The 17,246-nt window shown below is 42.5% G+C and overlaps 1 protein-coding gene and 1 long non-coding RNA gene across 7 annotated transcripts; one reads left to right on the forward strand and one right to left on the reverse strand.

Moving 5' to 3' along the window:
- Positions 1-2,405: 2,405 nt before the first annotated feature.
- LOC139791281 (uncharacterized) lies at positions 2,406-8,329 on the reverse strand. Its single transcript, XR_011723862.1, has 3 exons — positions 8,199-8,329; positions 7,842-8,064; positions 2,406-3,114 (listed from the first exon to the last, which is right to left on the reverse strand). It is a non-coding gene; the product is annotated as an uncharacterized lncRNA (long non-coding RNA).
- Positions 3,984-16,797, forward strand: BCL2L14 (BCL2 like 14). Of its 6 annotated transcripts, none has more exons than XM_071733337.1 (7): positions 3,984-4,239; positions 4,392-4,633; positions 10,889-11,281; positions 13,584-13,736; positions 14,628-14,695; positions 15,355-15,627; positions 16,363-16,797. In XM_071733337.1, exons 3-7 carry the CDS (start codon positions 10,897-10,899, stop codon positions 16,402-16,404), a joined length of 921 nt encoding a protein of 306 aa, XP_071589438.1. In that variant the 5' UTR covers positions 3,984-4,239; positions 4,392-4,633; positions 10,889-10,896; the 3' UTR covers positions 16,405-16,797. The 6 variants fall into 6 exon arrangements, with proteins under 6 accessions (XP_071589438.1, XP_071589441.1, XP_071589442.1 ...); XM_071733340.1 differs by lacking the exon at positions 4,392-4,633 and adding an exon at positions 8,673-8,741; XM_071733338.1 differs by lacking the exon at positions 3,984-4,239 and adding an exon at positions 8,673-8,741 and having other exon boundaries at positions 4,302-4,633.
- Positions 16,798-17,246: the final 449 nt, after the last annotated feature.

The following is a 17,246-nucleotide window of genomic DNA, read 5'->3' on the forward strand; positions in this document are numbered from 1 at the left end:
AAGACAAGAGGGCATGGACTTAAGCTCTGCCAGGAGAGGTTTAGGTTGGATATTAGGAAGAAATTCTTTACAGAGAGGGAGATCAGGCATTGGAATGAGCTGCCCAGGGAGGTGGTGGGTTCTTAGTCCCTGGAGGTTTTTAGGAAGAGACTGAATGTGGCACTCAGTGCCATGGTCTGGTAACCACAGTGGTAGTGGATTAAGGCTTGGACTTGATGATCTCTGAGGTCCTTTCCAACCCGGATGATTCTGTGTGATCAAGGGATTGGAGCACCTCTCCCGTGGAGGCAAAGCTGAGAGAGCTGGGATTGTTCAGCCTGGAGAAGAAAAGGCTCAGGGAAGACCTTTTAGTGGCCCTCCAGTACCTTTCCAGGCCTACAGGAAAGCTGGGGGGGGGGATTTTTTAGGAGGACATGTGGTGATAGGACAAGGGGTAATGGTTTTAAGATGCAAAAAGGTAGATTTAGATTAGACTTTAGGAAGAAATTCTTTACTATGAGGGTGATGAGACACTGGCATAGATTGCACAGGTAAATTTTGGATGCCCCCTCCTCCCTGGAAGTGTTCAAGGCCAGGTTGGATGGGGCTTTGAGCAACCTGGCCTAGTGGGAGGTGTCCCTGCTTATGGCAGAGGGTTTGGAACTATGTGGTCTCTGAGGTCCCTTCCAACCCAAACTATTCTATGATTTCCACCCTGTAAATGAGATCTGATGCTCCCTGCTGCTTCAGGAGCCCCATCCCACTGATGAGGTAGTCCTGAGCAGTTAGGAAGCCTATAGTCTGTGTGGCAACATCCTTTTATCTCAAAAAGATTCAGGTATTTGTTAGCAGATGATGAGTGGCAGCACTGTTTACCTGCCTGGAGTCAGTCCCCAGTATGCCCAGCTTGTGAAGGCACTGGAGGCCCCTGGTGTTGTCAAACACCCCTTTTAATTCATGACCCCTCTGAAGCTTGGCTGATGAGTGGGTTCATTGGTCTGCCTTGTTTGAGGAGTCTTTATTTTTTATTTTTTTCTCTCCTTGCACCTTCTTTGTTGCAAGGAGCCAGTTCCTAGATTTCAAAGGCAGAAAAAGCTCCCTAAGGTAGAATGACCAGGTCACGTTCTCCTTGGCTGTTTCAGGCTTGCAAGACAGGGACTAATGACAGACTGAAATTGCTTTAGATCTTTGCAGTCAGAATGGACAAATACTTAGGTTGTTTCTGGTGGGAAAACAAAAAACAAATAAACCAAAAGCAACAAAAAATGCTCCCAAACCCCAAGCTTTTCCAACTCTCAGAAGAGATTTTTTCCCTCTGATTTGTTTTTCCCCTCTTTGAAGCAACTACTTTCTCTCACCAGAGATCACAAGCTCTTCACAGTTTTTGAGGGGGATCTTATGCTTTTGGCTCAGCACATACAATAAAAAAAAATCTTAGAGGCACTTTTAAACTCAGTGGAAATAAAGGTTTTATTTTTAAGTGTCCTTTTAAAGACTGTACAAATCAAAGGTTGGGATATCAAGGATTTTAGGCTGAAAAGTAAGTAGAAACAAAACTGAACTAGTTAATAACTGACCTAAATTTGCCCAATGTGGGAAATGAAAAAAACAAAACAAAACAAAAACCAAACCAAAAAACCAAACCCTTAAAGCAGCTTATCCCCTTTAGAAAACTGTGTGAATCAACATCAAGTGTTTGGCTGATTTAGCAAAAGTAAGTGAAACAGTTTTAAAAAGGTGGAAGGAGTTAGATAAAGATAGATGGCAACAGAAAAGGTTGAACAGAAAAGAAGCCTAAGAAGATAAGATAAAGGTTCTTCAGGAAATTAAAACCCAAAATAAATAAATCCATATTCAAGCAAGATAAAGAACCTAGTTTAGGTCTTAATTTAAGAAAAAACATGAAGGGATGAAACTGAAAGAGAAGTCAATTGTGAACCACTTGTAACGCAGGGAATTATACTGCCATTATTCAGAATGTTTGCTGTTCTGTCCACTTTCAGAAAAGACTTTTAAAATAAATATTCCTTGGCAGACAAAGCAGATGGAGGAAAACAGAAAAGAACAATGAGACAAAAATCATTAAAGTGCATTAAAAATGTATTGTATTGTATCTATAAGAGTTTCCCTTTTACATCCATTGTGCTTCCTCTGGAAGTTTTTCCAGTTCTGTTTGTTTGAAGAAGCTACTGCCAAAATTTAAAAAAAAAAAAACAACAAAGGAGATCTGGTCAGACTGAGCCTTCCCTTACACCTATATCTAACACAGTTGCTGCTAACATGCTTAGAAGTATCCCTGTTCATAATAATGCTCCCTAAGGAAAAAGGTTGGGTCCCAGAGATTTTAGGAAATCAGACCTCCAGCCAAGGCAAAAAAACCTGGCTGCAGCTTTTCCTGTGTGCAGCCAGGGCTGACAATTTGCAATCATGGCCACAGTTTCCTAAATACCACCAGGGATTTAAAAGAATCCAGGTATTTTGATTGTACAATGATGACCAGGATGGCTACTCACAAGGATATAGGGATATTCTGGGGTGGAAAACTCAGGAAACTGGTGGAAGTGATGGGTTAGGTGAGTAGCTGTATGGGAGGAGGAGAGGGGGGTCATTGCTCCATGGGTAGTGATTCTGCCTCAATCAAATCAAATCAAATCAAAGCTGATTTTGCCAGTATATTTCAAAAGTTATGCAGGCCTGTACATGCAGATCTGGTTACAAGGTCAACACAGGTGCTGAGCAGAAAATTGCCTGTTTTGTTGTGATGTAACATAGAACAAGAATGCAATAATTTCTATAGGGATAGATGAGATAAAATGGAGCAGTGCTGACATTGGTATGTTCTTTTCTCAGTCTTCTCACTTTATGATGGTGCTATAAAAGACAAAATTGCACTTTTACAAGAGTTATTTTTTTTTTCATGCTTGCAGCAGGCTACCATTCCCTTTTGCAGGACTCAAATGCTGCTTCTTTTTTTCCCTCTTAGTATCGGAGAAAGATTCTTCACTGGGGCACAGCATATGTTTGAAAAGAAAATGAAAACTGAAGTTTTCAGTCAGTCTGGGGAATGACAGATCGTTAATAATCCTTAATATGCAGGCTTTCCATCTGCAATTATTGCTCTCAGGTCAGTTGGCCCTAGGAAAGCAGGAAGGAAATGGAAGGCTTCAGTGAACAAGAACAAAAAATCTTCTATGAGCCTGAAACATATAAGTGAACTCCAAGCTGCTATTCCCTTGAAATGCAAAAGCTGGCTCTGCTTATATTTCTGTTTTTCCCAGTAAATTCCTCCCTTCACAGGAAAGACACCAGACAGACCTTTTCCATGTAACAGTCTCAGACAAAGGAGCAGCCTCATGTGCTTTTGTTCCAGAGAAAGGATCTCCTCCTACTCACAAACCCCTCTCTACTTCTTCCTAAAACTGTTTCTCTGCCACAGATACAGACAGGCTTTCACCCTCTGCAGCTGTCTCACCTGCATCAGGCCCCTCCTAGCTTGCAATTTTGTCTACAAGCTTATTTTTAAAATGGAAGATGACTGTCACAGTGAAAACGTGTACTTCTGACCTAAGGGTTAGATATAAGAGTAACAAAATAATAATAATTTTGGTCCGAATTACAAGAGCAATGCCATGTCACCACTGCAAGTATTCTACCCATATTACCTAATTATGGTTAATATTGTGTTGGAAAAAAAAATGCAACAACATATGAAGAAACATAGACTAGTCTATGGGTGTTTGTAGAGTAAAAAGTATAACTGTTTTCAAAACACTTAAGGAAACATTCCTGTAGTGAAACAATGATTTGGTTTGACCTGTAAGAAAATGAGGGCTTGGAAGAAAAAAAAAAAATAAATAGCATTTGGCAAGGAGCCCTGAAAGTCTATAGGATTTTCCCCTTGCCTTGTTCACTGCTGAGAAGTCACGTGTGGGAGGGTCCTCCAGCCCTACCCTTTCTGCTTTTTATAAGCAAGCTGACATGTTTGAACATTGCTCTCACAAGGAAGTACGCAGGGCACTTTTTTTTTTTTTTTTATTACTGTGAGTTCAGTGCCTTTCTTTCTTAGTGAGAACTTCTGAATACATTTATTAATGAAAGACTGAAAATATTAAATTAAAAGAAGTGAATTCTGTTTTCTGAAGGGAAGTGCTGTGCTTGCAAGGCTGGCTCTAGCAAGACAAGTCTAGCCACTGGAAGAGGAGGAGAGAAAGAACTGAGATCAGCAGGCACCCAGGTTTGCTGATACAATAAACGTGGAAGGTAATAAAAACCTCCTTTTCTTATCTGATCTTGGTTTCTCATGTATAGTGTTTGATTGCCTGTTATCAGGCAACTCACTGAATCTGAAGTTGTATTGGATTAAACATCTATGTTTATTGTCGTTAATTTAGGTGCCAAGCAATATGTTTCAGGTTTAGCTGTGGTGTCAAAAGGCAAGGAACTGCTCTGGGACTTTTGGAACTGTCATGCAAGCTTTGCTGCTCTTGGTGGAATGCTTCTGAAAGAAGAGATTGCCATACCCAGCAAAGGAGAGCCAACTCTTTTTCTGCCAGCCACGCTACTGTTAGTTGTGGAAGGTTGAATTTAAAATTGGGGTTACCCCTGTACATTTGAATCTTCACCCTCTGGTTCTTACAGAGCAACCCACTTGAAGGTAGGTCATCTCTTACTGGTAAAATGCCTTCCTTGACAACTGAAAGAAACTCTAATCCAAGCAAGTAAATGGTGGGGGTGGTTCAGCAGGTGACATGCTCTCCTTGAAATAATCAGTAAGCAGATCTGTTACACCCTTTTTGCTCCCAGATTGATTTAGGCTGCTGTAGGTCATAGGTAGGTGCCATGCCATTTCTGATGGTCCTGAAAGCTGAGTAGTGCACCATTTCTCTTCTGGAGGCTGAGTCTTTGGCAGCTTCTCAGCTTTGAATATGGGAAGCTGCAGACTAGCAGACAATTTCTCTTCTGAAAGACATGGATCAGTGTGGATCTTTTTATACAGCACATGTATCTGTTGCACAACAGTGCTCATGAAAAATCTGCTGCCACTAGGGATGCCCTTGGCATCCTAGTGTAACTCTGCCTTCACTAGTTATGTTGTATCCTATTTGGTTTAGGTTAAATAAGGGATGCATAATCCTTCAGTTTACAAGTTATTGCTTTCCATCCTAAAGGCAGCTGTACTACAGTACCATGTGGAGAAGGCCTTTCTGGTGGGCTTGTGTGTAAAACCAGCTTTCCACAGCATCTGTGCAGTTTGACATGGTTCAGCCTCTTTTGCACAGACAATACTTATCCACTATGGGTTTTGTAAGAATGACTGACTCAGTATGTACAAAACAGTTCTTCAGTGAAATGTGCTGCTTATGTACTAATGAACTCTGCAGACCCATGATGGTACTGTACTGACTTTCTCCATGAGAACTATCAGTAAATTAGAGTAACCTGCCCAGAGGAAAAGATCTAGTTTGAAGAGCTGGGACAGGAATCCTGGTCTTTGTTTGCTCTTGCATGGGGGTCTCCACTACCACTTGCCCCAAACTTCTTCTCTGTATATGAAAACAGAGCTGAAGGGAAAGACCTGTACCTGGGACAAGTCAGTGAGGTAAACAGTGGTGCTTTTATCACTAGCACCTTTCTCCAGCATTGCCTCAAAAATAAAGATTTTTATTTGGAACTGGCATCCCAGGCGAACAACCACATTTCTGTCTCTGCTGGTTGAGAGAGCAGCACCAGACCAGACTTGGATGAGAGGAAATGAATTACAAGTTGTGCCAGGGGAGGTTTATATTGGATATTAAGAACAACTTCTTCACCAAAAGGGTTGTCAAGCACCAGAATAGGCTGCCCGGGGAAATGGTTGAGTCATCATCCCTGAAGATATTTAAAAGATGCACGGATGTGGTGCTTGGGGACCTGGCTTAGCAGTGGAATTGGTTTATGGTTGAGCTCATGATCTTAAAGGTCTTAACCTAAACTATTCTATGATTCTGTGATCACTTTTCAGGGGCTTCTTTCATTTCTCCACCTGCTTTGTCTATTCAGCCTTTCAGGGCAGCCACTGCCTCTTGGTACAGAGCCATCTTCAGCTGCCTGTGCTTCCCTGGGGCTTGATTATATTAATAAATAACACCTATGCAACAACTGTTAAAAAACATCATATCCAGGACACCACTTCTTCCAGTTTTGCCAAACACAGACCTATAGCTGGATAACACCCTGCAGATCAAGAGTTCTCTCATCTCTACCTGAACCTCCAGGCTACACTTTTTCCTAACAAAGATGAAACATCAACATCCATCTTGCTAATTTATCCCTTTTTAATGGTTTTATTTCATAGCTAAATGTACCATTAGGAGTGTTGGCAGTTCAGCTTCCATTTTCTGGAATATGGCACATAGCTGTGACATTTGGCAACAGGAGGAAAAAGTCTGGAGGAGAGTAAAGAGGGAGGGAGTAGTACTGTGCCCTCAGAGCCCGCAAGCTCCAGAAGATGAGTAATTTAAATCAAGTGGTCAGAGTGGGACTGTGCTGCTACTCTCCATAATCTGACCCTCTGAGTTTCTCTTAATCATCCTAGGAAATAATATGCAGGTTTGGGTTTTAGCAGGACTTCCAAGTACTTGTTAAATTGAATCAATGCTTACAATAAAAACATTCTTCGTAGACTCTTATTTCTGAGAGAGAGCTTGTGCAAAGTGAGTGCTGCTTCTGCAAAAGTTCTGGTTCATCTCTGGTCCACAAAAGAGAGGATACTGTAAAAATAACGTGGCTGTAGTATGAAGTAAACTTAAAGAGGTGTAAGTCATCAATTAAGATTTCAAACTTTAAAATTAACTGAAAAACAAGTTAGCTACTGGCAATGTCTTTTATAGGCACTCGCCAGCATGTGGTGATAACCCTTTTTCTTCCTACCTCTAAGGAATGGCATAAATGAGCTGTGATTCCCTGTTTTCTTCTCATGCTCCTCAAGCTTCATTGTATAGACCAGGCCGAGATTTCAGTGCTGAAAAAAGTCCCCGTAAGGAAGCTCCTACACCACATTTTCACCAACATAATATGTTTAATTTCTCAGAAGTTCCCCATCAGAGTGAGGTGCAGGCTTAGCTGTACAGCTGCATCTGATGTGCAAGTGCTTCTTTGATGTTGCACACTAGCAAGCTGCAGTAATACCCTACCTCCTGCTATTGGTCTGCACTTGGCCTCATTTAGAAGAGCAACCTTTGAACTCTTACTTGAATTTTATCTGTACAGCCACCTTGGGTAGGGCAGTTCTCAACATATAATAGACCTGTATAAAGGGCTGTAAAGGTTTTTTTTAATGCTATTGCTGGTAACTTCCTGTTGCTTGGGAATGATTTTTCTTATTGTTTTCTACAATTGATGTATAATTTACATAGGTTTTCTACATATTGCTTATCTATTTTATGCTGGTTTTTTATATTAGTGAAAAATGAATATATATGAGTGCTACACAACTTATTTTAGATCTATAAAGAGTACCCATGGTGGGAGGGCTATGCTATTTTAAGTACCTGCTGTGTCTGATCTGAAGGGTGAACTTAGATCTTTTCAAGGATAAACCTGAGTTTGCGTGAAGTATTAAATAATGAAAAAGATTGCCTAGCCTTTACATTTTCACCCCTATTTCTAGACAAACTTCAAAATGAAATAAATGCTTGGTTTGGTTTCCACAGCAGATGGGAAGTGCCCTGGGCTCACTGGCTATCTGAAGGAATTTGCTGTAGCCTTGCTTTCTGTGTTGCAGAAACTGGGAAATGCAGTGCAGCTCAAAACACTCTTTAAGGTGCTCTGGTTTTCACTGGGACAAAGGCTCAAGTAATTATGGGGCACATAAAAGGTCTTACCCTTGCTCTCCTGCATCCTGAGGGTGGTGTGCACAAGAAAGAAGCAGCAGCAACCCCGTGCCTGTCTTGCATCATTTCAGTTCTCGTTTTCTGTTTGCTCTGTATTTCTAGCTCCCACTTCATTTTTTCCACTTGCTTCACTTCTTGTAACTGCCTTTTGATGCCTTTTTTCTTGCCGGGCTTTCGGTTTCCTTTGCAAGGTCATTGGAGCTGCCTGCACAAACTTTATGACAAGACACAAATCTCCTGCTAACCTCCTGAATATCTCAGGTCAGCAGCTAGCAAGAGAAGAGGAACTTGCACCCCCTTCCCCAGCCTCGAAACTTCCCCAGACATCTCCAGCAAACAGGGACTCACCTTGGCATGACCTTGTGAGGTCTTGGTGCAGTACTGTGCCCATGGCAGGACAGGGCTTCTGCTGAAGCCCAGAAGATTATTTGAAGATTATTTGCAGTTGCTTGTACCTTGGATGTTATTGGGTTAAATTCTCATCCAAGCATAGTGAGATGTTTTGCCAAATGAAGTTAAGTAGAGGTTTCCAGACATTAACTTGGAGCACACTGCTAACAGAAAACTGAGCCAGCTGACACCCAGGCTTGAACTGGGAAGACAATTTCCAAGGCTCTTGCCATTTGGAGGTTTGGGATGGTGGTGTGTCAGGAGTGTAACTAGAGCATGACTGGGAAATTACATTTTTGGCTCACTCATAGTGTGCCTTAAGGCAGCAGCTGCCTGAGAGATAAACAAGTTATCTCTACCAGTGGATCTTCTGAGTATTTTCCCCATTTTTTCCTCTTCCCTGTCATACTGTTCCCAATTTGATTTTTTCAGTGATGATCCTAAAGTGAAAGTGGAAGCTGGTGATATCTCAGAGCACCATCTGGAGCAGTCCTTTGTCTTGTAAGAAAAAAGTTTCTTCTCAACCCTTTACCATTCTCCTCTCCTCATTCTGCTCTCCTTCCCCAGTAAGGACAATGCTGAACTAAGAGTACATGTAAGCCACAGGCTTGATGCTTCCCTAATTTCTGATACGCATACATTTCATAAGGAGGATTTTGGGATTTTAAATGTTCATTTTTTTCCCTTCTATTGTATCAACACTGCCAAAAACCAGTGGCAAAACAGCACAGCGTACCACAAACTTTTTCTTTTCTTTTTTTTTTTTTTTTTTTTTTATAATTTAAAAGGTTACAAATGTGGAACTTAACCAAAATGAAGTAGAAGTATTATAATAAAAGCAATACTGAAAGCGAAGAGACAAATCAACTAAGCTCTGTTTCTTTCCATAGCTTGCTGGGGCAGGGAATCCTTTTTTGATTAATCAGTCACTTTCAATTCTTTATTAAACCCCTCTTAAGTGTGTCAGTCCTAATACCACCTATATCCAGAAGACAGATGGTATCCTTTATACCTGAGTAGTGAAATGAGATGCACGTGAGGTGAGGTTTCTGTTCCAAATAGATGTGTTCAGAAGTTCAAAGCCAGACATTTGCCAACAGTGAGCCAGTATCCTCCTGTGGATTTTCACAGGCCTAGGGTGGGTTACACCAAATGAAGATTTGGCACCCCATACATACAAATATGACTTCCTTCACCCTCATATTCAGGACAAAGCAAGTATTAGGGTGAGTAACAGATGCTCCATTGTTGTGAATTAGGAGGTATGGCTTGCTCTGATCCCAACAGCAGAAGTTAAAAATACACAGGGACCAAGGAACACCATTCCCACTGAATTTTCATTTGGGCTCAGGGTGGGGTGTGGGGTGTGTTCAGCTCCCAAAAGCAGCTGAACAAATCCTCCATGGTTAAGATTTAAATTTCTGGTTGGATACATATCATCAATAACATTATATTCAAAGTGGCAAGCAGCTGAATGATATTCCAGAGGGCAGAAAATTAGCTTAAATTTGCTTCTGTCAGTCCGAGGGCATAGTGTGAGTGAATTTGGTACTTGGTAAAGAGAGGAAAGTGGGATCAGAAGCCTCCTATTTTGGCTTGTCAGCAAGAGAGACCCCAGTGGCAGGTTCTGGGTATGTGCATGGTTTTGTTTGTCTTTTCGTGGGTCCCTGAGCAGAGACACTGCAGAAAGCCTGCTCTTGGTGGTCCTGGCTGCCTGCTTTAAATACCAAAAACCTCACTTACCTGGGATCTGGAAAAGACACCTTTTCAGGAATGAAAAAAGCACAGCAGCCAGGTCACTGCATCAGATCTGGCCCCCTCCTGTTCCTTCCCTGTGTTGCTCTGGCTTCAGGGAGGCCAAGGGGCAACAGGATCCAGTGCTAAGCAAAGATTTCAGATGTTCCGTGCAGTGTCTTGCTGAGGTGTGCAGGGAAGCAGGAATATGACAAGGTGCATGTGAGTGCTGTGGGTTTGGTATGTTTGTTTAGCAAGAAGAAGTCACAATAAGTAAGTGCCACCACACCATCCATGGCACGCAGTCAGACACTTAAGATTTCTGTCTCAGGTCCCTTAAAGCAAAAGGACAGTTGAGAACATTATGATAGGTAAATAAAATAATTTTTCTTAATATTAAAGCTAGTTCTTCTTTGCTTTCCTTACCAGAGAACTCAGGGCCCAAAAGCTTCCTCTGAAAGCACTGTTCTCATATATTTAGATGCTTGCTCACTCAAACCACAGTGTAGGCTTTTCCTTTGTAGTGCTTTGATGAATCTTTTTTCTTTCCATCTCAGGAATCTGTTACAACTGTTACGGGCTTTCCTCTTTTTCTGCACTGCCCCCCAGCCATGGAATACTCCCTGAATTTCCTCATCTTCCCTGTCTAATCCACCAAATGCCGTTAAGAACAATATACTGGATCTCTTGTTCTTTGATGGCCTTGCTTGCCACTTGAGATATTTGTCGTAAACCAAATTCTGTTTCTAGAAAACAGTGCTTCTCTGCCTTCTGGGTACTACAATATTCTTCACATCACTGAGGTTTATCAGCTGTTTGGCGAAAGGTTCTGTAAAAACATCAAGGACTGGTTGGTATTCATGAAAAGCAGGCAGTTCCCTAAGATATTGAGGCTAAGATTATTGTTCTTGCAGGAACCAAGATGTCTTTGCCAAATGATGTCAGTATGGAAGAAATACCACTGGAAGATGATGAGCGTGACAGCATAGAATACAAGATCCTGATGGCCTATGCCCAGCGCCGGCTGTCTGTCAGCAAATATGGAAAACTTCTGAAAAATGAGACTAACCTGAAGAGAAAAGTGAAGTCTGACTCTCAAAGGGGTAAAGGTGGACCAAGCCAAACATGTGACATCGTTTGTCAGGGAGGTGGGACACAGCAGCACAGCAAAAAGGAACCAAAAGGAAAACACTTGCCAAGATCCTGTCTGCCATTTCACTGCGTCACAGTAAAGAGGCAAGGGTACTCAGAAAGCACGTCAGAAGAATTTGAGACCAATCAAGAAGAGAATTCTCAGCATCAGACAAGTATGTTTTAGTTCTTTCCTTTTGCTGTTTGTCTTTAAATCTCTCTAAATAGCTTAAATAGCTGTTGGCCTGTGGAAAGGGAGAGGAGAAAGTTGGTTTCTTTCACTTTTTGATCACCTCTATTGATTTTCAGTGAGGAGAGTGATTTACAGATCTTCAGTAGTGCTTGCACACACACAACTCATACTGGTGATCAGCTTTTCTGCTTTCCATGGCACAGTGGTAAGAGCCAGCCCCACATCAGGTACTGCACTGCAAGCAATGAGATTTTACCTTTTCTGCTCTGGATAATAACTTCTCAAAGAAGACTGAGAGAGGAGGATGAAGTATCCTCAGTAAGTTGCCATATGCAGTATATGATAGGTTGCCATATTATTTTCAGATACATAAGGTAGGGGGGTTTTTTGTTTGTTTCATTTGTTCCATCTTGATACTGTTGGTGTCACAGTGATTGCTCTCACCTTTCCTTGCATTTAAAGATAATTCTAGAAGTTATCCACCAGTGATTTCTCCAGCCTAATGCCCCACTCTGGATCAGTTTAACTCTCCTGGGCCAGCTCCTACCCACCCAGCCCATAGCTCTTCCTGCTGCCAGATCCAGCCCTGTCAGTCAAGACAGGGTCCCTGCCTCAGCCCAGTGCCTTTTGCTAAGGAGCCATCCCTGCAGCATGGGTGGCTTCTTAGCCTCAAGGTCAAACCTCCCCATGCTGGGTGTCAACCTCCCCAGGGCTGCTGCTTGGCTTCAGATCCAAGCTTTGCCTGCCCTTCAGCAGACTGCTGGCACAATTCCTAAGATATTATTTGTCACTTACATTGCTAGCAGCTGCACTGCAAGCTTGGCCAGGCCATTCTGGGGCAAATGGGTGTTTTTGGGGATTACCTATCTGAACTGAAGGCTCAGAGGAGACCTCATCACTCTCTACAACTCCCTGAAAGGAGGGTGTAGCCAGGGGGGGATTGGTCTCTTTTCCCAGGCAACCCTCAGCAAGACAAGAGGGCACGGTCTCAAGTTGTGCCAGGGGAGGTTTAGGTTGGACATTAGAAAGAATTTCTTTACCGAGAGGGTGATCAAGCATTGGAATGGGCTGCCCAGGGAAGTGGTGGATTCTCCGTCCCTGGAGATATTTAAAAAGAGACTGGATGTGGCACTCAGTGCCATGGTCTGGTAACTGCAGCGGTAGTGGATCAAGGGTTGGACTTGATGATCTCAAAGGTCCCTTCCAACCCAGCTGATTCTATGATTCTGTGATTCTATGAAGACCTGTTTGGTTTAAAAGCAGTTGCCCAGTCTTAAGTTTACAAGGTCATGAACATCCTGAATACCCTTCCTAGGAGTTTAGCAGCTCCCTGACAAACTTTGCATGCAGACAAGGGAATGGAAATGTGTCTGGGTTGATTCACTAGCCTAGAAAAGCAGTGTTTACTGGCTGCATCAGCCCCTGCTGCCCTCACAATCAACCCTGCTTGTGAATTTTACACACATTATGGGTCAGCCTGCTGCTGAGCTTGTCTTGATGTCTGCTCTTCACACAGGACCTGCCACTTGTCAGTGGTGGTGGTGAGGTGAAGTGTTGCATCCTAAGGTCTGCAAGTCAAATAGCAAGGAAGAGCACCTTTTAGATGAAACAACTGCAACAATTTCTCCTGCTCTCTTTGCTATAGCAGAATCCCCATGGCAGTCCCCTTGATGAGTGATGCCTTGTGGTGATGGGAGTCCCAAGCAGAGCCATTACACAGGGTGGATGAAGCCAGTCTGGTTGATGAGTTCTCCCAGTATTCATGTCTGCTTAACAGAGTCAATAATACAAGAATTTTTTGTGCTAGAGGTGCCTGTGGAGTCTGTTTCTCCTTTGCTCAGGGTCAGCCTGTGGAAGCAAGGGAGGAACATTCAAATATGTGCATCATTTCTGAGTCTGGATCTGTAGCTGAACTAGTGATGAGTAATATCACTCTCATAATAAGGTCTGAGATTCACAGTCCCACACAGCAGTACTCTCACATTTCTTAGTATCTGGTGTGCTTCTGGCTTGCAAAGATGTACACTAGTGAGCAACACACTTGATTCTGTGTGTAACTGCATAGTTTCCTGATGCTCAGACACTAGATCATACCATCTTACTTGTTTCTCTAAGTTATTACCAGCTGATCTCAAGCTATAGCAAAGCTCCACTATGGAGCAATGTGCCTCTTGGTCTCCTTTGGGCACTTCTACCTCAGGGAGTGTGTAAACAAGTAAATCGCTGGATTATTTGCTGGAAATATTAATTTCTACCTTTTATTTTCCACCCTCCTTCTCAATCAGGTGAAACAGCAGATGTCAACCACATTGCAGACAAGCTTGCCACACTTGTTACTTCCAGATCCCAGGGATCTTCTTTAGTTTCATCATTCAGGGCTCAGTGTCGTGGTGACGACGACAGCGTTCTTACTGATGGAAGTGAGGACAAAGAACATGGTAAGGGGGAAGAATTTCATGCTCACAGGCAGCATGTCAGGTGTGGGATGGCACACGGAGCCATTTCCTCTAGGTATGATGAAGCACTTGGGACTTCTGCAGTAAGGCACTGGGAAGAAGGAAGTTTGCTCTGCTGGGTCACTCTTAGTCTGGCAGACTGCTCTTGCAGTCCCCTAGCATATCCTGCTTGCTATTGCAATTAAAGGGAGCATCCTTTAAGATCCAAAGATGTGTGTCGTAGAAGGAGGATGAAGGTAAAGGGACATGAGGTGACAGGGCAGTGGCAGGAGTGGCAGGGCTGGGAACAGACTAATACACCACAGTTCTAAAGCCAAAGAAAAATCCTTGAGGCAATAATGTCTTGGTTAATCCTTCTTCAGTGATGGGTCAGCACTGCTCAAGAAGCTCTTATTGTCTGAATTGCTTGTCTTCCATTATATCTGCAGAGATTTTGTTTTAATGCAAGCTTTCTAGGGATTTCTGGTTACAAGAGGGATCCTGCCATGTTAGTCAGGCAAACCCAGAGTTCCCATTAGCTCCAGAAAGTATAATTGGTAATGGTGAGGGGCTTTTTGGTTTTGGTTTGTTTTTTTCCATTTTCATGGGTTTCCACTATCTCCTCTTTTATTTCTAGCTTATCAGACATACCTCAAACCCCAAAGGGCTGGCCCCCCTGCTCTTTCCCAGAGTCTTAAATGGAGAAAAAAATCAGGCAGGTGGAAAGACAGCTTTGCTTACTCCATGTAGACTAGACAAGTGAGCTTCTGCCTAAAGCCTGGATATACAGCTCTGTGAATTTGCCACAAAATAGCAGCTTTTTCCATAATTAAGTGACACAAAGGCATTTGTTGGCATTTGCTGTGGTATTTATGTTACACTTTTCTTTGACAGATGAAAATAAGATAATACAAGACATAGTTTCACTGTTAAGACAAGAAGGGGACCGACTAGAAGAAAAGGTAACTCCTGTTTTCAGGAGCTTTTCAGACTGGAGTGGGACAGACAGATTACACTTCTTTTGGGAGTTAATGTTTTGTAACCTAGTGCTCTCTGTTTCTATCCTGAACTTCTCTTTCCACACTTAAGGCTTTCTGAAACCTTCACCATGTATCCTGAAATCTTTCTTAAGACCGCAAGACTGGCAAAGATCTCTGTTAGGCCATGTGAGGAGGGCAACAAAAGTGTTGTGGACTTCAAGGAGGAATCACTTTACTCATTCCTGCTGAGTTTTATGGCATGTTGAGCACCTGACTTGAAACTCTTGGTTTGCATTAAATTTGGCATGAAAGTTGTTCCCACTGGAGTGAGGGAAACTCTGCACCTTTAAGAGTTGCTGTAGGGAAATAAATCTTCTGAAAGTCTTTTGAAAGCCCTGCCCAAAAGCAATAGCAGAACACCTGTATGAGTCCCTTAGTTGGAGTGGATGTTTTCTCTATTAAAAATATAGGTACTTGTCCCTTTATTCTCTTCTTTAGCTGTCCCTTCTGCTCTATAAAGGTGTACTCCAACATGAGGGACATGCTCAGGTCCTGCAGCAGAGTTACCCACATACAGTAAGCAGCAACAGAAATGGCAACAGAAGTGACTCAATTTAACCAACCCTTATTCTTACTTTCAGATCAAAAAGGACAATGTTTTACGTCAGCATTTTAAAGAGATGCTCTCCTACACCTTCTTCGAGAGGGTCACTGATTTGTTCCTGGAGCATGTCACAGCAGATTCAAAAAGTAAGCCAGAAGACCAAGTGCAATGCACAAAAGTTGCCTTTACAATGGAAATTGCCACCAGACTTACTGCTGTGGACAACCATCCTATGAACCTGGTCTTGGGCTTTGGATTGAAGTATCTCAGAGAGCATTTCAAGCCATGGATTCAGGACCAAGGTGGCTGGGTATGTCTTTTGCCTCACTTGGCCTGTGTAGAGCCTACAGCAACTTGAAGCAGGACATGAGCACAGAACTAATACAAATCAAACCACACTGCATATTCTTTAACACAGCGTGTACTCCAGCTGTGAAATTACTTGCTGCAAACCATCTTTATGCTGCAAGTTTTTTTATTTACATAAATCCAGAAGTCAATAGGAGACATCCATGGAGGCTTGTTCCTGACCCAGACAGTCTCTCCACCACAAATAGCTGAAGGCTGGGAGTAGCATTGTGAAAATTCACTCTTGCCTTAATCCTCTGCTTCTCAGGAGAAGTTTGCTATCAGCAGGTTCTAGGAGCTGCACCGTGGTTCAGCAGTTCATGCAGTCTGCCCTTATGGTGTGCCAGGTTTCCACTTTCCCTGTACAGAACAGCATCTTTTTACCCCCATATCTCTCCTTCAGAGTCAGTTGTGCAAGGTGCTCTTCTGCCAGCAGTGGTGCTGAGCTGCTGCTTTTTGTTTTGCCTCACTGACCTGGATTTGCTGGAGGCACTTGTGATGGAGATCCTGGTCCTTTTGTGTTTCATTAAATGAATAGAAACATTCAGCATCTGTACAGACTGTGTCCGTCAGAACAGACAGTGTGTGAGGTCAGGGAATCCTACCAGCAAACCTGCTTACAGAGTTGAAATTAGGATGAGGGTCCACAGGGGTTTTGTAATTTTATAATGAAATCAAGTTTCCTTTTATGTTACAGGAGAAGGCTTTGACTTCACTGGATCAGGAAGAAGTAGAATAATCATGACTCAACCAATTCTTGTCAGAGCCTCCAATTAAGCAACATGAAGGATCTTAGCACAGTCCAACACCAGAATGCAGAATAATTAGTGACTATTTATTTTTATTTTTTCCATGGAAGGCCGGAGTGTTGCACGACTAACTTCAATGGGTACAGTTGTCCTTTCCTAAAGTCAGGATTGATGTAGAAGTGATCAGAGGGTATGAAGGCACTTCCAGCTCCTCTGGAGCGTTCAGACCCATGGATAGTGATTTTAGGTCCCCTTATGAATAGTGATGCTTGCCACTACTTCTATGAATGAATGTTAAAGTGCAAACAGGAGAAAAAAAATACCCAAATATGAAATCAAGAACCTGTGGACTGTGATCAACCATCAACCAAGAGAAACAAGTGCTGCCACCTTTGTGTGGTTCACAGTGCTACCCTCACACAGTCCCTTTGTAGCAGAGGTACCTATGCACTGCTATCAGTTTCCCCTCCCTCTCCCTCTTTCTCAGATTAGATTCTCTGAAGTAATGATGTCATTTTATACTTCTGAAAGGGACTGAGTGAGGTTAATGAGTGCCTTACCCATACTCCCAAGCAAATAGGTTTGATCTACCTACAAATGCTTTAAATTTGAAGTGATTTGTTTTAAAACCCTTCAAAGCACAATGCAATAGATTTTACAGCATTATTTCACCCATTAATATGGAAGATACAAACGTTGTGAGAGCTTTGTTGTCCAAGAAATGTAAAACTTACCCTCCTGTGTCAGTTTCTCTTATTCAAAAGGATCTTGGGTCTGTGTGTAATCTTAGAGCTTTCTCTTTGAATCAAACTTGCCCTTCAGCCACTGAAAA

This window comes from Heliangelus exortis, chromosome 1 (assembly GCF_036169615.1).
Source record: "Heliangelus exortis chromosome 1, bHelExo1.hap1, whole genome shotgun sequence".
NCBI classification, from domain to species: Eukaryota; Metazoa; Chordata; class Aves; order Apodiformes; family Trochilidae; genus Heliangelus; species Heliangelus exortis.